Source organism: Lepidothrix coronata, unplaced genomic scaffold (assembly GCF_001604755.1).
Source record: "Lepidothrix coronata isolate B3197 unplaced genomic scaffold, Lepidothrix_coronata-1.0 Scaffold1, whole genome shotgun sequence".
Taxonomy (NCBI): domain Eukaryota; kingdom Metazoa; phylum Chordata; class Aves; order Passeriformes; family Pipridae; genus Lepidothrix; species Lepidothrix coronata.
In genome coordinates, this window is record NW_016690181.1 from 8,943,250 (window position 1) to 8,964,417 (window position 21,168).

The 21,168-nt window shown below is 38.1% G+C and overlaps 1 protein-coding gene across 4 annotated transcripts in view; it reads right to left on the bottom strand.

Moving 5' to 3' along the window:
* Positions 1-9,817, bottom strand: part of CD44 (CD44 molecule (Indian blood group)) — a 50,392-nt gene extending 40,575 nt beyond the window's left edge. For all 4 annotated transcript variants that reach the window (XM_017813704.1, XM_017813695.1, XM_017813686.1 and 1 more), the window contains exon 1: positions 9,568-9,817. In XM_017813704.1, the coding sequence (XP_017669193.1) occupies positions 9,568-9,634 (67 nt within the window). In that variant the 5' untranslated portion in view covers positions 9,635-9,817. The remainder of the gene's footprint in view (positions 1-9,567) is intronic.
* Positions 9,818-21,168: the final 11,351 nt, after the last annotated feature.

The window sequence follows — 21,168 nt, forward strand, 5'->3', positions numbered from 1 at the left end:
AGACACATCTCGCTATATGATTATCTGAAACTGCTAAGTCATCTGACTCTTAAAACTACTTCCTCTGGAAAGATGGGAGATATTGGCACACCTCACAGTATAGAAATCAATTCAAGATACCCAACAAGTAAGTTAAAAAGCAGAAGACAGGATCATATCAGTCATGTTGCCATGACTATCAGTGTGGATATATTTGTATCACTTCAGGGGTGGAAAAAAGGTGTTAATACATTGCCTTGAAACTGCTGTGAGTCAACAGTAATATAATGGTGACTGGTGTCGATAAAGCGGCATGACCTGAGCACTGTGAGTAATAAACTCAGAGAGATGACTGATACTGTTAAGAAATTCAGTGCAAGTCTGAAAAAAAATTGTTTGTAAGGGTTTCAAAATTTAGGAAAATACTTACTCTTACTCATAAAGAGCATTTTCTTACACAGACTGTTCAGCTGAAGTAAGGATTGCATAGCCAGACTCAATGATGGATTGCCAAACAGTAACGAAAGAGTTTCCTGTTTTTATGACAACAACGTTCAGAGAATGCTCTGGTCCTTTGTGCTCTTGTTCATTTCTGATCCAGCAGAATAATATTTGCACAAGGACATTTTTCTTATGATTAGTAATAATGCTTCTTTCAGTTGAAATAGCCCTGTATGTGAAATCATACCTGCTTTCTGAAATTGAAGCAAAAGAGGCACAAACCTTGTTGATGAAACACCAGGCTGGGACTTTGGAGAAATTGTTCTGTTTACGGCTACATTGCTTTCTCTCTGTTTCCCTACCTGTGAGGTTGGGATAAAATCACTGACTTCCAATGGCCTCCAAAAATCACTAATTATTATTTTCTGCTGTCCACATGTTTGTCAGGTCACTTCTTTCTTGATAGTTTTTACTCTGTTAAATAATACTATATATAGACTTCAAGTTTTAAGTTCATGGTAATTTAAACCCATTAAGCCTGATTCCAGTTGTGCTGAATGTGTTGATGAAACCCACTAGATAAGGCACCAGTTCCCTCTAGACCATGTGATATTCATGTGAACTTCATGCAATGGAAGAAAAAGACACTACACAGAACAAAATTTCGTCAAACAACCCTCTATTTCTGAAGTGATACATTGAGAAAGTGTATGATATCAAATCTCTTTCAAGAAAAATTCAAGTCCTTCTTCTACAGTAGTCATAAGAATTCAGCAGGTGACAAACAGAAGGAATACATCTCAGACATACTTTGGAGTCAAAATGTTTGAATGTTTAGGGTGCTGTAGGATATACTGAGGAGAGACCACTGTGTTTTGTTACTAATGCCCACCTTGAGCTTTGAAGATGTGGATGTGTATCATCAAGTAGATGCTATCAATAAACACTTTTACAGGTTATTAACGGATTTAAATCTTGCTGGACCCAAGACTTTCAATGCTGTGGCTATGCTTTATTTATTAAATAGGATTGTGACAACATAGAAGTATTTGAAGAAAATAACATTGTCTATACTTTATTTTAAAGGGTAGCCTAGTCAGTTAGAGGCTTTTTTTTTTTTCTCCTTGCTCTGTAAAAGAGATTAATTAAAGAATTTATTCATTGCAAATACAAAATCTTGGATAGAAATTCTACTGATCTCTAAGGACACTATTGCAACATTTTACCAGTCCTGCATTGTTCTGTATATAATATATTGTTTACTCTACACTAATTTACAATAGTTCTGGTACCCACTGACGTATATATAAGTAATTGTAGTTGTTAAAAAACATAAAAGGAGAAGCAAAAAGATCTCCAGCCCCAGAAAGTTATACAAACTACTTGTTATATGAAATACCTGGATTAAAATATACACTCATCAAGGCATTAACAGAAAACAAATTTAGATTCAGTCATGGGTCTTAACAGTCTCGAAGTCACAGGATATGCCTCCTCCTCGAAAACTGGACAAGTGGGTTTCTCTCTAATCCACATGAACCCACTGAGACAGAAAATACTATCTAGCACTTAGACCTAGACATTCCCTGAAAAAAAAACCTAAATAACTGTGCTGATCTTACCCTTCTATGATGCTCTAAAATTGCCCCTGCTTCACTGTTTTAAAAAAATACATAATGCTGTGCTCTGTTCAGTGTGAACACAAACAGTATCACAGCTAGATAATGTGTGAGACTTGGCAGGTCAAAGAGATGTTGAGAAAATAAAACAAAACTACTGTAATCTTTTCCCACCCAGCAAGCAGCCAGGAAATAGAGCCATAAGAAAAAAAAAGAATGAATGGAACTGACTTAATAGAAATGTCAGGAGACACAAAAATCATCACACACACTGGTAGGAGAGCTCTGCAACATTTTACACCACAACAATGAGCAAATGGATACAGGGTTTTCTGAGGCAAGCCACAAAAGCAGGAAAGAAACTAGGCAATCACCATGGGAATGTGTCTCACATGCTCAAAATGTCTGCCTGTTACTACTTTCAATACAAGGATTGTTAATTGGATAATCACCTGTCTAAAACCCATTTACTGATGAACCAGAACCACAAAGTATCTCTTCTCAGCGGCCTACAAAATCATTTTGTTACATTCTGGAAAAGAGGAGTTTAAAAGTTTAGTGCTCAATATGCAATCTCAAGAAGGGTATTCTTATTTTCTGTGCTAGAAGAGCTTTTGCTCCTCACAAGAAGATGAAGTTACTCTTACTAGTGCAACGTAAGAGTGCTATTTTTTTCATACCAATCTTCCAAAAATCACTGGATGCTCATGCCCTATTAGCCTGATGTTGAACAAAATTACAGTGTGCCACACAGCACAGTAGGCAGAAATTAAACCACCTAAAAATAAAAAATATGCATGAGTATTTTCTTGTCATTCAAATCTTCTCTGAGACCTGTCTCTTGAAAGAAGAATGTGGTTGTTACATTTTATTTTGCTCGAGAATTCCTAAGCTGATGAGCAGAAGTTCTACTGCATCAAATGTATACAAATTTCTATCACAAATACAGGGTGACAAAAGTCTATCAGATTTATTAGACTGCTTCAGTCAGATGTGCCAGAGAGATGGAGATGTATTAGTGGAGAAAACAGTAAACAGGTGTGAGAACTAGAAAAAGTTGTTAAAAAGAAGATGTGGGCATTTGAAAGATATACCTGGATACCACCTGGATACACATAATGGCTGCACAGTGATACTGTGCTTGATATTCAAGCTTCTCAGGACTTGTAAGGTTCTGGCCACAGGGCCTTCTGGCATTGTGACCAGATAGGTGGCCTGCCTTCAGGTTAGAGACAGTGGGTCTATTCTTGTATCCTCCCCTGACTTGCTAAGTCATTTTATGTCTCTCAGTATTTTGCTTTCCCAGAGTATCAATCCTTTATGTACAAATACCTCCAAAATGTCAAGAAGACAATTGATATTTATCATTAGGAAGTATTGGTTCAAACAGTAGAGAAACATGACTAAATTTAAGGCACCATTCTTCAGTTAATTATTAAACAGATTTTTAAGTTCTTGAACCTAAAGAAGTGTTAAGTTTGAGAGTAGGGCAAAGGATGTAAGTCAGTTCCCATTTGCCAGACAGCTTCAAACATCCATAATCATAAAAAGACTAGCCTTGAATAAGAACTTTCTAAGGAAACTCTACTTTGCATTTGCTGTTGTCTAACAGGAACCATTTGCTATTGAGTTGAAAATAGCTGCCAGTCTTCACTGCGTATACAGATAGCAAACACACAAGTAAACAGGATAAAACTGTCAGAGCAATAAAGGAAGTTATATGTGATTATTACAGAGCTGCTATGGGAGAAATTGATTCAAACAAAATACAAATTATTTCACTTCCATGTTCTAAGTGTTCCTATATATAAAATTTATGCAGCAACAGAGAACAAAACCCTACATTTATAAATATGAAGACTCATTGAAAAAAGAAGCTTTTTTTTCCTACACTTACATGCCCTTGTGAATGACGGAAAAGAGAAAGGACACTTAAATTGATGGAAGACACTTAATCAAGCAGAAGGAGCCAAAATAGGGAAGTGAGTGAGAAGAAAACAGTAATATGTGTTTAGGCCTTACCCTCAGTGTCTTCACTATTAATGAATCATAATTAGGAAATACTACTTTCCCTTGAACCTGCCCAGTTAACTACTCCGTATTCCTTGTGCAGAAGTTTTTTCCAGAGCACTGGGATGGAGTTGGGAAGACCTGGCTGTCCTTAGCAGTGACATATTGTACCAATACCTCGGTCTCCTCATTCTGTGATAGAGACACTTCACCTTGTCTGTAAGATGTGAGTTGGCCGGTGGCAAAGAGTAGGTAAATCACTACCATCACAATCTCCCCTACAGAACTGTTGGACTATTGCACTTACATGTAGAAAGAGCATCTTCCAGCCTGCTTGGTCTGTTTTGAGTAGACATGTGGGCTCTGTCTGCTCTCTGAAAACAGCTGCAGCCACACTGCTCTGGCATGCAGGATACCAGTCCCTTGCTGATAAGCCTCCCTGGTGGCAAGATATGTTCTCTCAGAGAGGCTGCCAAATTAAGTCTGATGCTTGACTTTTAGACCCAGTTTGGATAGCAACTTGCTCGCTGCCTGGACTGAACTAACTCACGTCTGCCCACAGGGTTCTGGGTGGCCATAGAATGTACACTGAGCTTCAGTTAACCTCTCACTTCTGTATGGGAATCCTGCAAGAAACTATTCATTACAACTACCCACACATACCACACCCTGCTTCTTTACAGACACCTATCCATTAACAAAAATAACAATAAAAAAGCCCCCTAGGGAAATACACTTCTGAGAACCTGTTTTGCTAACATGCTGTCACTGTGAGACATACATAATTAACAAAAGCTATGCCACAGCAACTTTTTTTTACTATTATATATTCTGTCAGAGGCAAAATCTTATTTATGAAGGTAGGTATTTAGAAAAACAGACATTAATTGTGTAGTTGATGATTGCAAGCTAATGCCTTTTCCTAGGCAGCTGTCAGTCTGTACCCTGGCAATCTCTTTTATAGCTGTCTCACATTGCTTTTGGAACCGTAAGTATCATTAGCAGAAAGAGAGATGGAAGTCACTAGAGCTGCTGTGTGTCTGACTTTTTTCTTTTTCCTTTTTTTTTTTTTTTTTTAAGATGTAACACAGTCTCTTAAAGCTTCTACCAACTAAGCTAGGTCAGTCATCAGTAGAAAAGAGAAAAAAGTGAAGCAACGTATTTTTCAGACTCCAAATGTAAGTAAAATTTGGGTCTTTCCTGCGATTTTTACTTTGAATTGGCATACCATGCTTGTGCTTCCATGTTAGTAATTACTAAAATTGTAGATGGTTCTTCAACTCCTTTTGGTCATTTTTGTTGGGTTGGTTTGTTTGATTGTCTGTTTTTCTGTTTCACAGTATGAGAATTGAACATTTTTGTACTGAAATAAGATTGCTGGATTATATAACGTTGCCAGTGTTGTCATACAGAGGAACTGGAAAGTCCCAAAGCCAGTGCTTACAAAAGAGAGTACAATTATGTTCTTAATTGAAGACACAGACTCAAAAAATGACTGCAGGTTTCGTTAGGCAGGAAACAGTCACGGAGGCTTGAACTTTAAATTGAAATTAGCTGAACTTTCAGTCTGACTGGAAAGATTCTCCAAGGAAAACCCCTCTTTCTCTCAGTTGCCATTTCACATTACCGCCTGCAAACTCATTCATATGATGAGCTGCTCTGCCGTCCCTTGGGCAGGGGCAGCTCCAACAGCGGCGGCAAGGGAGGAAAATCACAGCCAGCTGCTACTGATATTACTGCTGATGCACTGTGGGGAGGCTTCTGATTGAGCAGGGAGGAAACAGATAAAGAGTCGGGACTGACACAATCCTCTCTGCCACCACTATTGGCAGCACCCATAATGGTCACTGATAATTACAGCGTCTGATAGCTTTGAAATTATTATTACCTCTCTGGGAGTGAGAGACAACTGTGTGTTAACAGCTGAGGAACTTCTGGTCTAGTCCGGAAAATGACTAGCAGCTACACCAAACTGGCTTCACGCCTACAATGATCAATAACCCATCGAGAATGGTCCAAACCACATATCACAAAGAAACTCTGACACGTAAAGGCAAAGAGCAAAATAGACTGCGGATGTGAGTTTTACATAGTAGCAACTTGGAAGTTTGAACTTCTCTAGTTTAAGAATTCAATTCAATGCTGAAAAATTAAATCTGATAAGCATGCTCTCAGATACCAGCTGATGCTAAAATATGATGTGTTTTGAACACCATTAATTGTTCCAGTACAATGTTGTATTGTTTTCAAAGTAGGCAAGATTACTGTGGTGGATCATGTTTGTTTCAGGATTATCCTCTCTGTGAAATTATATTTCACAGGCAACTATGTACATTTAGCCTTGGTCCTGGTAAAAGCAGGAGAGTTTTGCTGAACTCCTTCCCTTGCTCTCTCACATAGCATTTTCTTGGGAAAAAAAAAGACCAAAACCAAATAATGATTTACCAGTAACAGAATACATGTCATATTGTCTTCTATTTCTCAGCTGTATTTTCAAACATTTTTCCCTTCATTCTTGAACAGAAATATGAGGCAAGAAGACCAGAAAGCAGATAGAGAAGCCTTTTTACAGCATCTTTAGAATTCCAAAAACCTTTTAAATTCTTGGACTGATTAATTCTCTTCTTAAAAGCTCTACACTGTTTTTTCTCTGCTTTGCTACAGCGCGTTTTACTACCAGTCAACTACATTCAGAACTAAAATTATCACATCTTTTCAACAAGTATTTTAGCAGTAATGAGCTCATGGTGTTTATCCGTCTATCATCATCTCATCCTGCTGGCACATTCTTGATACAGTAGAACCTCATGCATGTATAGGTGACAAATGAATAACTGCAATATTCATACTGTCTTCAACTCAGGCCTATAAAAGTCATGGGAACTGTTCTGAAAAGAAAGATATGCCACGTAAGGATGAACATTTTGTTTAACCTTGGCTAGAGCTACTAGTGGTTTTAAAAGCATTTACTTTGAAAAGTTCTTCCTCAATGCCATGATGCTATCTGTCCTCATAAGGCCTTTCTCTGACTTCCTGTTTTCAAGGTACTGGCTCTTCATTGTGGTGAAGAACACCAGTAACTAAAGAATCATCAAACATTTCTCCAAAGACTGCAAGACAATCCTCTGCCATAGTTTGTTGGCTCTGTGTGTGAGGTTATTTCAAGGAGAGCCATATAACCCTTCCACTAAACAATGATGGAAAGTTCAAGTGAATGCTAATAAAGTCTAGTTACTTTGTAGCTTTGGGAAAATAGCCAAGATACACACTGTAAGGACTGAGTGAAAATAAACTAGCACAAAGAGCTTCTTCAAACTCCTTTATTTAAAAATTTGCAAGATAGATACATAAACCAAGAGGCAGGCAGGTCTCCTGCTTTGTGACTGACTGACAGCTATAGCAGCCCTGCCTCAGAGTCTTACCTTGTAATGGGACTCTGGACAACCTCTCCAGTGCTAACAGCTAAGCTCCTCCCTCCCAGTGGTAGACTCATTCTCCCTATTTTCCATTTCATCTTTACTACTACTTCCGTTCCAGTTTCTTCCAGTTTGGTGGTCAGAATTCTAGGATTTACTTTATGTTAATCAAGGAACATTTTGGGAGAAACATTTTTACAAATACGTAGTGCTCACTGGAGAAAATGAGCCCCACAAACATTCACCAAGATGTCAGCATCTGTATCCTCCTGGATTCAGACTTCTTAGAAAACAAAAGTCACGCCAACACCAAGACTACACCTGGCTCATGTATCAGTGACAGTATGGTCACAGCAGCACAGAACTCAGGATGAATAAGTTTTTCAGCTTTCTCTGTATCTGATTTTTCCTTCTGTAATCATGTTAGCAGTAATACCAGGTCCTCTTTAATTTCATGAAATTCTGTACTAAAAGAATCAAAATTCCAATTCAAGAGTTTCCCAACAGCAGTGACCATTAGTCTGTGATACACAGTAAAATCACTTGCTTAAAAAAGAAAACACCATCATCAACTGCTGTTTTGAAGTCCTTACTGACTGCAAAGTCATGCTGGAATGTAGCTCATACCAACTGAAACATATTGTAGCTATAGTCTAATACTTTACTGAGCCATTAAAGAAACATATACCCCACAGGGGTTTATGTTTTGTTTGACATACTTTTTCTAACTATGCTGAAGACTAGATTATGGGGCTTTCTGTTATGCCTCACTGTAAAAGTGCATTATTCCCAGAGTCAGTGCAGACCCTGATTCTTTAGGACATTCCAGGCAGCATGTAAATTAACAATCTGCTGAGCAGTTGGTAAACAAATAATTAAAATACTTATATAGTGCACAGACTTGGACCAAGCCAAGGTTTTAAACACATCTCTGACATACTTTATTTGTCTACAGTAGTCCTGTCCTTGCTCTTAAGGCATTGTCCATATACCTGATCTTAGCAAGAATATTTTGATACAACAGACACACACTTTTAGAATGAAAAGCTATGAGGGTGCTTCAGCTATCACAGATGCACTGGGAACTTGTTCACTCTGACACACCCATTCACAGCTCGCCAGTGCTGCAACCATTATAGAAGTATCCACTGCTGTTCAAACAAATTAGATATATATTTACCATACACAGATGTAGCCCTTGGGTGACAATGGACATGAAAAATGTATTTTTTTTAAACTCCTAGAATTGATGAGTAGAAAAATAATGTAAGAAGTGCAATTGTTATCCCTAACCACAAAATGCCTTGAGGCACTTACAGTCACAGTGAGAGTCTGTTAGAAGTATGGTCATTTCCCTAAAACATGTCCTTTTGGACATAGAATTTTTATTTTTTTCTCTGTATTAACATTTCAGTTTTAAATACAAATATTTGAAGCAGATAACCAAGCTACAGTAAGTTAAACAACTGAATTTTGTGGTCACTTCTAACCCCCTTTGTTCCAAAATCTCATCAGTCAGCTCTAAAGAAACCTTAGAAAGTCAGAAACAAGCATGTTTGGCATAAAAGCTCGTCACATTTTAGTCACAGATCGCTGCAGTTTTGCTTCTGTTCAGCTGTGTCCAAATTCAATATGTATTAGCTGTTGGTTCAGCTCTTGTAAACTCAAGAATGCAGTTGTTGTGTGCTGGAGGGGGGGGGGAGGTGTTCACCCCCATTTTGCCCTTCCCCACCTTTTCTCCACAGTCTGAAATGGAGCTGGGAGAGCAAACTAAGTATGTTAACAGCAGTCACATTGTCAAAATGAGCTTTACCAGAGCCATTCCAAATTCCCTAAGGTAGTTCTGTTCTTAAACTTCACTTTAATGATGTACAATTTACTTTTTACAGATCTGGAATTGCCCTTTACAAGCAATACACAGCTTTCTGTGATTGTACAGACCAGCACAACCGAGAGTACAGTTCTGAAGCATCTCTAATAACTCTCAAAAATAGTAAAACTACATAGATGCAAGAAAGCTGTTAGCTATCTAGCAGAAAAGCACTTGTTGTCTGAAGCATAAACTTAACATTCATAAGTGTTTTCATTCATAAAAAACTTACGTGTTTCTGCTAGACAAAGCTTCAACAAACATAATCCAAAAGTTGCCCATAAGGAGAAGTTGGCCATTGTTTTCTTGGAAGTGTTTTGCAAAATCCAAAGATCCTTGCAAGCTGCAGGAAGAAGAAAAGCCCCGACGCTTGTTAAGCCCGCAGTCAATGAGTCTGAAGTTTGCTGCACTTTTTATTCTGATTCAAAGGAACTGAAGTAATGACATAACTGGGAGGGGGAGCTCCATCAAAAGTCACACCCATATTGCAACAAAAGTTACCCAGCAGTAGGAGAAGGCGGGGAGGGGGGGGGATGTGGGAGGGGAACCAGTACTGACTAAGCAGCCACACTTGAGTTTTAAAGAGGCACTAAACCTCTTCTTCTCACACAAGTACAGTCAAAAATTATACTTATTGTACTTGCAGGAAAAATTGTGTAATCTCTCCTGAGTTAGCTCAAAAATGCACTGTTTGTTATGAGCTTTCTCTCCTTCATTTTAAAATCCCTTCATTATTGCAAAAAAAGCATTAGAGATTCTGAACTCCAGCAAAGCATCTATAATAACCTAGACCTTTCCCAAAAATATTTTGCTTATTTAGTCCCACCTCACCATTTTCTTTTTTTTTTTTTTTTAGGTCAATTTAGACCAAGTAAAATGCCTGCTCTACAATGAAGCTTTCTGCAATATTTTTGCTCGTTGCCAGAGGATAAACTCATGCAGAAGGTAAGTTAAGGCAGTTCAGTCTCCCACAGCACGTCCCACAGGCTTCTCTTCACAGGCTGCTCCAGCAAGAGTAGTAAATAATGCCAGTGCCAGCAGTGATACTGAGGATTAAGGTCAATATTTTATTGTACTGATGGGATGAGGCATAGAAGGAATTATTCCTTGTATTCCCAATTCACAGAGCAGAGAAACAGGATGAAAAGGTATGACATCTTTGATGTTCAGACAAGGTCTCAGTTCCCGAGGGACAGATGTTCATTGTAGTGTGGGGTTTTACGTGACTCTAGATGCCACATGAAGTCCCTCGTGAAAACCCCAAGGCCTCTGCAGATAACCAAAAGGGGTGTCTGTTGTGTGCCTTAACGATTTCCAGTGCTGTCTCCATGCACTGGCCCCTCCTCAGAGCTGCAGAACTGCAACAGTGGTTTGTGTGCCGTGGAATGAGGGGTTCGTCAGGGATCACCAAAGCCAGCACATCTCACCTTTAACAACCAACATGTGGCAATGACTGACAGCCAGTAATGCTCTGATTTCTGTTTCACTTGCCAAACTTGGAATGAATACTCCTGTATCAGATTAACATTTTGTCGATCTTCCCACTTGAAAGAATTTTCTCATTAATTTTTAATCTCTGTGAACACAAACAATGGAAAAATACAGATAGGTCTTTCCAGTCACAGGCATAAGAAGTTCACATAAAGAAGTTTTCAGGACTTTGCCTTTTCTTTGACTTTTGACTTAGAGATGGCTGGCTATCCTTTCCTCAACCAGCCAAATTTTTACAACAGGTTCCTACAGTTCTAGAATATCTGACAGGACAAAGTTAAAGTGAAAAATCTTTCCTTAAAACACAGGGGAATCTTTTCATTAAGAAGCTAGCAACTTTGAAATTACAGATAAAAAACATTTTCTTTAGTTAATATACTAGTCTTTCTTTTGAAAGAAATAGCTTCAAAAGCAACTAAAAAGCAATCTCCTATATACCTTAGTGTTTATATTAGTTGAAAGAGAAATATTTCTATGAATTCCTGTACATTTATATCTATAAATGTTTTGGCATGAAAATACATGAATGAAGTTTAGTGGGACTTCAAATGCTGATGCACAGTTAATAAATGGATGAAACAGAAGAACTGAATATTTAATTAAAATTTAGATAATTTTGAGTCTTATTTTTGATGAATGTAAATTACCTCTCTGTTAATGTCCTGTATCCATAATTATAGAGAATTAAAAAAATGAAACATAGTCAGTACTTCTGCACGTGTTTGGCAGACGTGAATGGCATTCCACTTTGGAAAGACTCTGACTTGTTTGTTGCCCTATAAAACTGGGCTAAGATTAGATGCATTTAGACAAGGTGCATGAAGATGCTTAGTACTCAATGCAAAAGGAAAATACAGATGTATACAAGAAAAATAATTGATCACAGTATGTCATTTCATGCAATAAATCACAAAAATAATAATGAGCTGTATCTATATAACGTAAGTTTTTCCATTTCACATTCCATCTGCCTGCTTACACATCAACCTAAGACACACATTTGCATTCCAACAAAAAAGTGACAAAAAATACTTCCTTCTTTCCCACCCAAACGTGGTCAACAGATGTTGGTCTGAGGTAGACAGCAGATCAAATTTAGCCTGGCTGTAGGGCCTAATGCTACCAAGAAAATTTAGTCAAAGGAGATGTACCACTCTGGAAAAAGTGTTTTTGGGGTTTTGATTGTTTGTTTGTTTGTTTGGCTTGGTTTGGGGGATTTCTTTGTGAGAAATATATAACTTTTCTTTTAGTTTGTGATAATCTTAATACATAGGAACAGAAAAATCTAAAGCAAATCCGCAGCTGAAGAAAAGCAGCAGAGCATAATTTTAAGTGAGCTTATTAATATAGTGATATAAAAAGACATTTTTGTGAGAATTCCCATAGAGGAGGAAAGTTTGGCCTGGCTGAACTGAAAGACCAAAATTCCACTGAACTCAGTGGGGCAGCCTCTCCCTGTAACATATATCTGAATTTTATTATGTGGACAGACAAGACAATGAATGTATCTGAATAAATCTGTATTTATGATGGAAAAAAAGGTACCAATGGAGATTGATTTCACTACCAAATAGGAACAATTGAAAGAAGGCTAGAATGGAATTCTGTTTCTGTGAACATAAATGGCATTTCTCTTATGAAAACTAGAAATTTATGAAAAAGGAAGCTCATAATTTGAAATATTTTTTTCTATTATTAGCAGAAATACTTTTTTTTTCAATTAAAAAACAGTTTTCTGAACGTATTTTGGTAGATATTTCAAGCCTGTTATGGGGAGTTGAAGAACATAGTCTTGGTGAATATAAAAAGCACAGATCTCTTTAGGTAATTCTGGTCATGGCCGTGTATATTTTGCATAGACTACAGGTGATCTGTAAGACTGGCTGAAAATCAGATTTGGGGGAGCAGGGAGGCTTTTATACCCACTTATCTGTAATATCAATAAAATATGTTATTTCTAATAAGATTTCCTCCTTGTCCCTAGACTGCAATCTCGTTTCCTGCATTTCAGACTGGATTCAATTTCAGACTAGATTTAATTTTCATTATCAATCCTGAAAACAGGTTTTGTAATGGAAACGGTTGTAAAGGCTTCAGTGTGGTAAACCTTGTACTGCACACTTTTCTCGGGCTCTGAGAGCTGATGGGAAGGCATAAGAAGAGCCTGTGCCGGTTTAAGCAAGAAAAGCTGCTCTTTTGGCTGGAGGGCAAAGCACTCCTTTGGGAAGTTGAGAGCCCGGTTCTACTCCCATCAACCTTTTGTTCCTAGATGTAATTTACAGCCTGTGTCCTGCAGAGAGTTAGGAAGATGAACAATGGTTCCTACTTGTTTACTTCTAAAAAAGGCAGCAACCCAGATTGGCACCTACCGTGTGGATTCATCAGCCTGTTTTACTGGTTTGCCCCAGATCCCTAAACAACTCACTAATCCAACACAGGCAAAAATTAACAGCCAGAATCGCTCAAGTAGGCCCTACGAAACACTTTGCAGCAAGGTTTCTCCTGTGGCAGACCTTGTGGCCCCATCAGCTTTCTTGCTCCCAGCACCACCCTAATGCACGTAGTCCCTGGCTGACCCACATCTCCCAGCAGTGCACAGGCAACAAATCACAGTGCCAGTCCCCACTGGCAACTTTAACACCACTATACCCAGTTAGTTACTACGTTGTTGTTGGAGACTGAGCAGGAAACCTGCACACAGCAGCTGCCACCAGCTGTCCAAGCGTGCAGCAGAGACACACAGGATGCATTAGTGACATTTGAGTCATAAGCAGCTGTGTAGAGGGCTGGGGGTGGGGGGAATACAGGGGAAACTGAGGGGAGAAGGGAAGACGTTCTCTATAGGTGGCTTCTGTCTGTCTCCAACCCTCCTTCCCCCTGGTAGGCCTTCCCAGCACACACCATGCCATAAGACCCTGGAACTGATATATCTGACCATGAGCTGCCATCTTTGTGCTAAGCATTCTCTATTCCCACTTTCATTTCTTTCTTTTGCAATTACACAATAGGTAAATCAAGCTTATCCTAAGCCATCTCTGGGATATACTTTTCTCTCCTCCCTCACTATCCTTCCCACTGTCTTTCCATTTTATTCCTTTTGATTTTGCTTCTTGATGTCTACTTTGACTTCTCTCTCCAGTCATTTCTCCTTTTTCTTAGCCCCCATCCTTTCTTATCCACTCGCCCCTCTATGCAGTGTATTGGAATTATTAAATAAAACATTTAAAGCCCCAGAAGAGCAGGTGGGCTTTTCAAAATACAAACATTCACACAACTCAGGAAACACTTGCTATTTGCATAACCAAACAGTTAACTGTAACCTACAGATAAATACTTAGGGGCTCTTATGTCTAATATGGACCTTCCTGGAGCTATTCAAAGTCAAAAGAGGTTTTCTACTGATTTTGAGGAATTTTGAATGAAGCCAGCTGTAAACAGTGTTTGGTTGAGTCCCAGCATCTATATTATGATAACTCTGCATGCTGCGTTATGTATTTCCTCTGTATATATATAGTCTGAGGATAGAGGGATTACATCAGATTTATAGGCACTGATAAAATATTTTCCTTTCTAAAGAAAGTAAACCCCAAATTTTATTTGGAACAATTTCTGTTCACACCAGCTCTGTTTGTGCCAGTCTTGACATAGCCACATTTGACATAGCCACATTTAACATAGCCACATTTAGACTGTGCCTTAAATGTAGCAGTGCGGGAATGAATACTTAAGCCTATCTTTTTCACCTACAAAGAACACTAAAACCAGACCTTACCCGTATATAGACAGAAACTTACTGGATTTCAGTAGGTCTCCCTGTTAGTCAGTTTTATGACTCCTGTCAGAGGTGGAAGGGAAGGAAAAGCATCCTAATTTTAGACCATAATAGGCATGTTTGTTTTTGGAGGCAAAGATTCTGGCTGTTTCCAGTGTTGCTTCTAGGAGGGAAGTTGCAGGTGTGTGCACATCATAAGATGAACAGGGTGAGGAGGCTGACAGGCATAGCAGTGCTAGGTTCTCAATTGCTAAAATATCTGGGTAAAATACACAAAAAGCAGTCTACCCCCCTTATATTGATTTAGGGAATGCATTGCTACAGCAGTAGCACATTCTTCCTCAAATGAGCAGTCCTTTTGCCTTGGATGTGAAGACATTAGCAGCAACCAACATTTCAAGACCCTCTCCCCCACAAAAAAATTTTTTTGTTAGTTATGAAGGTTAAACATAGACAGGAATCAAAGAACTTGGCTCCTCCTGGTGCAACAGCAAGAGCTTGTTTCCTAAGGCTTGATCCTTTCTGCCTGGGCATACCCAGACAAAGCCAGTACTGCTGTCTCCTTGAGCTCAATTCTAAACAGGGAACCTGAGGAGATCTCTCAGGTCCGAATGGCACTAAGTTCCCCTCCTTGGGTGGAGAATGTGTAAGGCAGGAAAATCTTGCCCTCTGCCCTGTTTTCCCCTTGGAGCTTAATTTCTGAGCCCTACATAATATATGTTGGAATTGTCAAGTAAAAAAGCCTACAGCTTTTGAGGGAAGTGTAATCCATAGTGTAAACAAGCAAAGAAGGTAATTCTGGGTGACTGCAAGCAGGAGTTTTGTGTGAGGCTGGGACAGAGGCACAGAAAATAGATTTCATAGAATTAGTGAGACAGAAACTCTGGTTTTGCACATTTCCATGTGCCTGAATTTCTGCTATAGAAATAGATGAGGGAGGAGCTGAAAGCTATTACAACACAGTGAGTTTTTCTTAGAAGTAGGATTTGTCACACTAGACTGCACATCCACTGCCTACTTAACAACTTGGTTTAACTAAAAACATTTTAGATTTTAAAAATAAACACTCATTTGGGATATTATTACATCCTTGGTAAGAGTTCAGTTATGGATTAAGTTTTTTTCATTAGAAAGAAATTCATACCTAAACAATACAGCTGTGTTTGAGAATGTTTCTCTGTTACTGGCCAAAACCTGATATCACTTTGGTTTATTTGCTTCATCTTTTCTTTAGGAATATCAAATGACAATAACTAACCAAATTTAAGAAGAAATATTACCATGATTATGATTTTGAAAATGTGCTTGCATTCAGTTGCAATCCTTTTGGGTTGCCTTTTTAGGCAATGTTTGTTGGACGTGTTTGACAGGATCTACCAGCAAGAGATATTAGCCAGACAGAAATTCTATACAGAATAAAAGCAGAAATTCAATGTTTTATGCAATTGTAAATTACAAAATTTGTACTATCATGGCGATTTATATAAATAAAATAATCATCAAATTACACAGTATCACATAAGCAACCCCATATCATCTTCCAGTTCCTGAATACCATTTTTTCAGTAATTTGTGATTCATTGAATAAAAAACATTTGTTCAGGAATTCATCAGATTCTTCAAAATAATGCATGTCTAAAATATTTTCAATGTGTTCACAAACAATTAATTTGCAGAAATGTACAACTGGCAATAAATAAAGTATTATGAGTTATTTGTTCACTTTTAAAACATTACTTATATTGTCTAAATATTTTACTGAAGTGTTGGAAGAATTAAGCGGGTCATGTCTGAACAGCTTTTTGAACAAGTTGGATCTGGAAAGTTATCAAGACTCCTTCAGATGTTAAAGTTTCAGCCAACTTGCACTGAATTTACAAGAAATTGTCTGTGTCTGAGTCATCTGAGATTTCAAAGACATGATATAAGAGCAAACTCAGTGATATAAAAATGGATATGCGAACTAGCAAAAGAATCTGTAGTTTATCTGCTGTCCATTGTATCTGAAATCTCATCAGTAAAAAGTCCCTCTTCCTATCTTTTGCAAGATACATTAAGATAAAGAAGTTTATACACATAAAGATTTACCTGGGATTCGTACTCCACTCAGTTTGTTTTCTATAACCAACCCTTCAATAATTGTTTCAATAATTTAATGAAAATTTTCCCTAGGGAAATTGGTAGGAGAGGCAGAGATAATAGAAAGAACAAAAAACCGTTCTGTTAGACTGATAGACCTGGTACCAGAATAAACTCTGCACACCACTATATAACAAGCAGGAACTTCTAGCCAATACCACAAAAAGAGTATGTCACTAAGAAGTTGTTTGAGAGTCTTGAGACAAAATGGAATGTGTTGAGCGCACTCCTGCAAAGATTCTTTCCCATATACAGAAGGAGAGTCACTGTTTGGTATTAGCTAGCCCAGGATGGATAGATCTACATCAACATCAACTCTTACAAATGTATTACTCCCTAAGTGATGAATTATACAAAGCATATCTCAAGGGGCATAGATGTGAGATAGACAGGCTATGAATGTTCAAGAGTCTAGTTCAAATACAGATATGAGGATACTAATGCTTATCTCAACTATTTAAGGATTCCTTTTTAACTTCTCCCTCCTGTATTCAAATTCAGTTCTTCTATCCTAGTCTAGCTAGTTTTTCCTCTCTTCTTAATCACACCTTTCTGTACAGGCAGATATCTGAAACTCAGTTTGCATAGCCTAGTCTTTGCTAAACTTAGCAATTCCAGAATAGTTTGCACGTTTTCTAGCTTTAAAGAACTAACTGAAGCACTCATAGAAACCTGGGAAATAAAAAGGTAAAAAATACACCACACACCGGCAGTCACATGCGGCCAGGAACCCTTACTAAATGCCTCAGGAGGTTCAGACTGCATCTCTCAAAAGATCACTTATTTCCTTCCACGGTATGAATGTCATGTAGAGGGCAGAGCAAATCCTTCGCACAATATTGTTGTGTGAGAATTTCAGAGAATAAAATATAATTTTTCTCTAACTGCAAGCAGAGGTTACAGTGTTAATTATTTGGACTGTGATTATTTGAAATAGAATGCAACCAAGACTATAAAACTAAACACACCTATGAGTAAGACCAGAGTATTAGATTCTACTGGGGTTTTTGTCTGGGATGTGGAAGTCACAAATTTAAGTCCTATACCTGCTATAAATATTTTAACCACAGCTGCTAGTGGACATTTGGTCCCCTTACTGTCTCTCAAGCATTCACATTGAAGGGAGATATTAGGCCAGAGAGAGAAACTGAACCTATGGCTCATGGCTTTGTTTGTCACTCCTGTGGGAGAGTCAAGGTCCTCCTTTCTTCAGGGAGTAGGCAGTTTAGCATGAATTTGCACATCTGCAGAGCAAAGACAGCTCCAGCCTGCTGTCAGCTGAGCCTGCTTCAGAGCTGAAAACATTGTAGCCTTAGTTGTTTGGCATTGCATATGAGCTAATTAGCCTTGCAGATAAACTTAACCAGCTAGGGCCAGCTACATTCTGGTAGTGATCTATGACGTTCAGGAACTCATGTCTTTACATAGCTTGTAATTACATCATGTGGAAGTACCAGCTGGGTACATCACCCTCTTCTACTGTACACTGAAGTCATGTCCCTAGTCCCTTGAGGTGAACTTACCTACACAACACAGCTCATTGCAGGATTTTAGTCATAAATCACCTGTAAGACTGCTTGTGGCCTGTCAGATAAGAAAGAGCATATCAAAGAAGCTATCTGTGCTTTCCCCACCTCCCTACTTTTTTCTTTTGCAAGACTCTGCAGGATTTCAGATTTTGGTGGTATGGAATTAGGATGAAGCGTAAATCAGCAACAGATTTAACGCCTAAAGTCAACAGATTCTAAAGCCTTTTTTTCTTTTGGCCTTTTTGGCCTTGCCAAATAAATTCTTTGCCAAGCAGGAAGTCTGGCCAAGCAAGACTAGGAAAAATTCCTCCTGAGGCTCAACTGGAGTAAGTGGTAAAATTCAGACAGGAAAAATTGAATCTGAAATTAGGAAGGTCCTGCTATGAGACCAGCTACATAGTGGAATAGATTTTGAGAAAATGCTCATCCTTGCTGAATGATGGATGAGATGAGTAGGCCTTTTAACTATGAGTCTGTGATTCACCTAAGAGAATCCCACATCTCAAGCGATATACTTGAAATATCAGACACTGAAACCAGTACTAGGAATTAATCACATCATGGTAGGATTTGCCACTCCTCAGAGACTTCACTGCCAACAAGGTCTGCTTTCAGTCACACAGCTTTCAGCCTGAAACTTCACTAGTAGATCCCTCTGTTTCTTGGAAGGCAAATTAATTACTTTATGGGAAAGAACATTTGTACTTTAAGCTATCTCATCTCTAGTCATGTTATTAGCAATCTAACAGACATGCTGGGTTTTACATTTCTCAAGAATCCATTTTAACATCCCTGGCAGATGGGATATTATCAGTAGGTAACTAATTACTAGGTGAAAAATTAGGAATAATCTGAATATGAATTTATGACATTCATTCATAATAGTCTCCTACTCTTTTACTCCAAAAGAAACACTAACTTACTTGCACTTTCCTCTACTCAGTGCCTTGATCATGGAAAGATATCTCTATGTTCGGGGCTGTGCAATGCAATTACAGCCTCACAGGATCAAGATCTTAGAATAATTTCTACTCCCTCGCAGATTCAGTAATTGCTTCTAACACTAGAAAATATATGCCTTTATGCATGACTGAATTGAGAATTCAGGATATAGACATTGTAAAGAAAAACATTTATACAAAAAAGAGTTCTTGTGAAGAGACGTATAGTGACCTTCTAGGTCAAGTACACTCTCATTGCTATGCAATTACACATTCTTCAGTGCTTTCCACGCTGAGCTATTACTTTGCAAATGATATTTTCTTTTTAGAATGGTAGGAAGTGCTAAAGGAATATTGGAAATAATAACTGTTCAACTTTGACCTGTTTCAGAAAATGTTATGAGTGGAGTGGTACAGAGGGAAAGAAATTATACATGAGAGGGACACAGGATTTGAAACAAGGGGACAAAGACTGGGCTGAACACATTCTTTTCTGATTAGTATTATTCTAATGTGGTTAGTGAATAATTTCTGAGCTGCAACTCAAAAACATGAAATATATAGTGATCTCTTCCTCTTCCATAAATATGTTAGTAGAGTAAGGAAAAAGCATAAGTTCTGTCAGGAGATATGTTTTTTGTCACTGAAAATATCAAGTCTACAAAGACAGAAATCTGAAGTAAAATGTACTTATATAATTTCCTTCAGATGACTTTTGCAATGCTCATTCATGTGCATGGTTTCAGCCATGCAATACTGAAGCATCTTTATAAATCTGAAAGCCACAAGACAAGTTATATAAAACTGGGGAAAAAAGGGGAGTTACAGGAGAGGTTCACATGATGGTGGCTCCTTTTCCTTTCTGAGGCAGTACTGATTTGAGACAGACCACAGAGTGACACAGCAACACTGGCCTCAGCCATTCTTTCATATAGGCAGAGACCCAAATTCAACAGATGTTTTTGGTCTCAACTGTGCTTTCCCTATTTCTAAATAGTCCCAAAATGAGCCAGAGTTTGATCTTATCTGTATTTAGTTTTTGGTTCCTGAATGTAAAAACTTCAAGATGGAGTTGTCCTCTTAGATGTAGAAAAGCAATTTCTTGATTTGAGTAGAAATTCCTTTTCCATATCAGTGTAAAAATACTTTTCCCCCCAAGACAAACACCATTTTTGATAGTTTGAACCCTTTCAGCATTTTGATATCTGGGTACTATCTGTCAGCCAGTCTTCAAGTTTGTGGGGAAAGTAGTCTGAATTCAAATGTTTAGCCTGTTTGCAGAAAAATTATGACCAACCCAAATGGTACTCAGATGTACCTCTCAATGACCTCAAACTTAACAGTACAATAAAAGGGGAATAAGATGCAAATCAAAGTTTTATAAATTTGGTCTGTTCCATGCTTAAAGTATTAAAATCAAAGAGCTTGATTTCCCTATTTCGGTTGTAAAGTTTAGCTTTGGTTTGGAATCAAAACCTATCCCTAAGGCTGAACACTTACCCATGCAGGACAATGTTCAGTAAATCAATGTTTCACTAGGTAAAATACTATGTTGACTCTTCTCCCTGTTTATACCCTAAAGCCCAACAGATTTTAGAGGGGGAAAGAAATTCCAGAGTCTCAAGAATTTCTATAAATCTCAGCTTGCTTTCTCTCTTAAATCAAAGACACACAAGAATTTGCATCTCTGATGATTGCTATGAGGTGGAAGGAGATGCAAACCAGAGAGGATATGCAAAATAGAGGAAAGGTGAGCCTGGAGAGAATTCAGAAATCTGCTGCAAGACATAAAATCTCAAGTCAGATACAAGCTCTAGAAAGGAGACATAAGCCATGATACGGACAGAGAACTCATTTCCACCCAACAATTAAGATCACGTTGTTTCAATCAGTAATCATTTGCATGTAACCACCTCCTACTCACACTCATTCTGGATAAACAAAAATTCACTTATTAACTT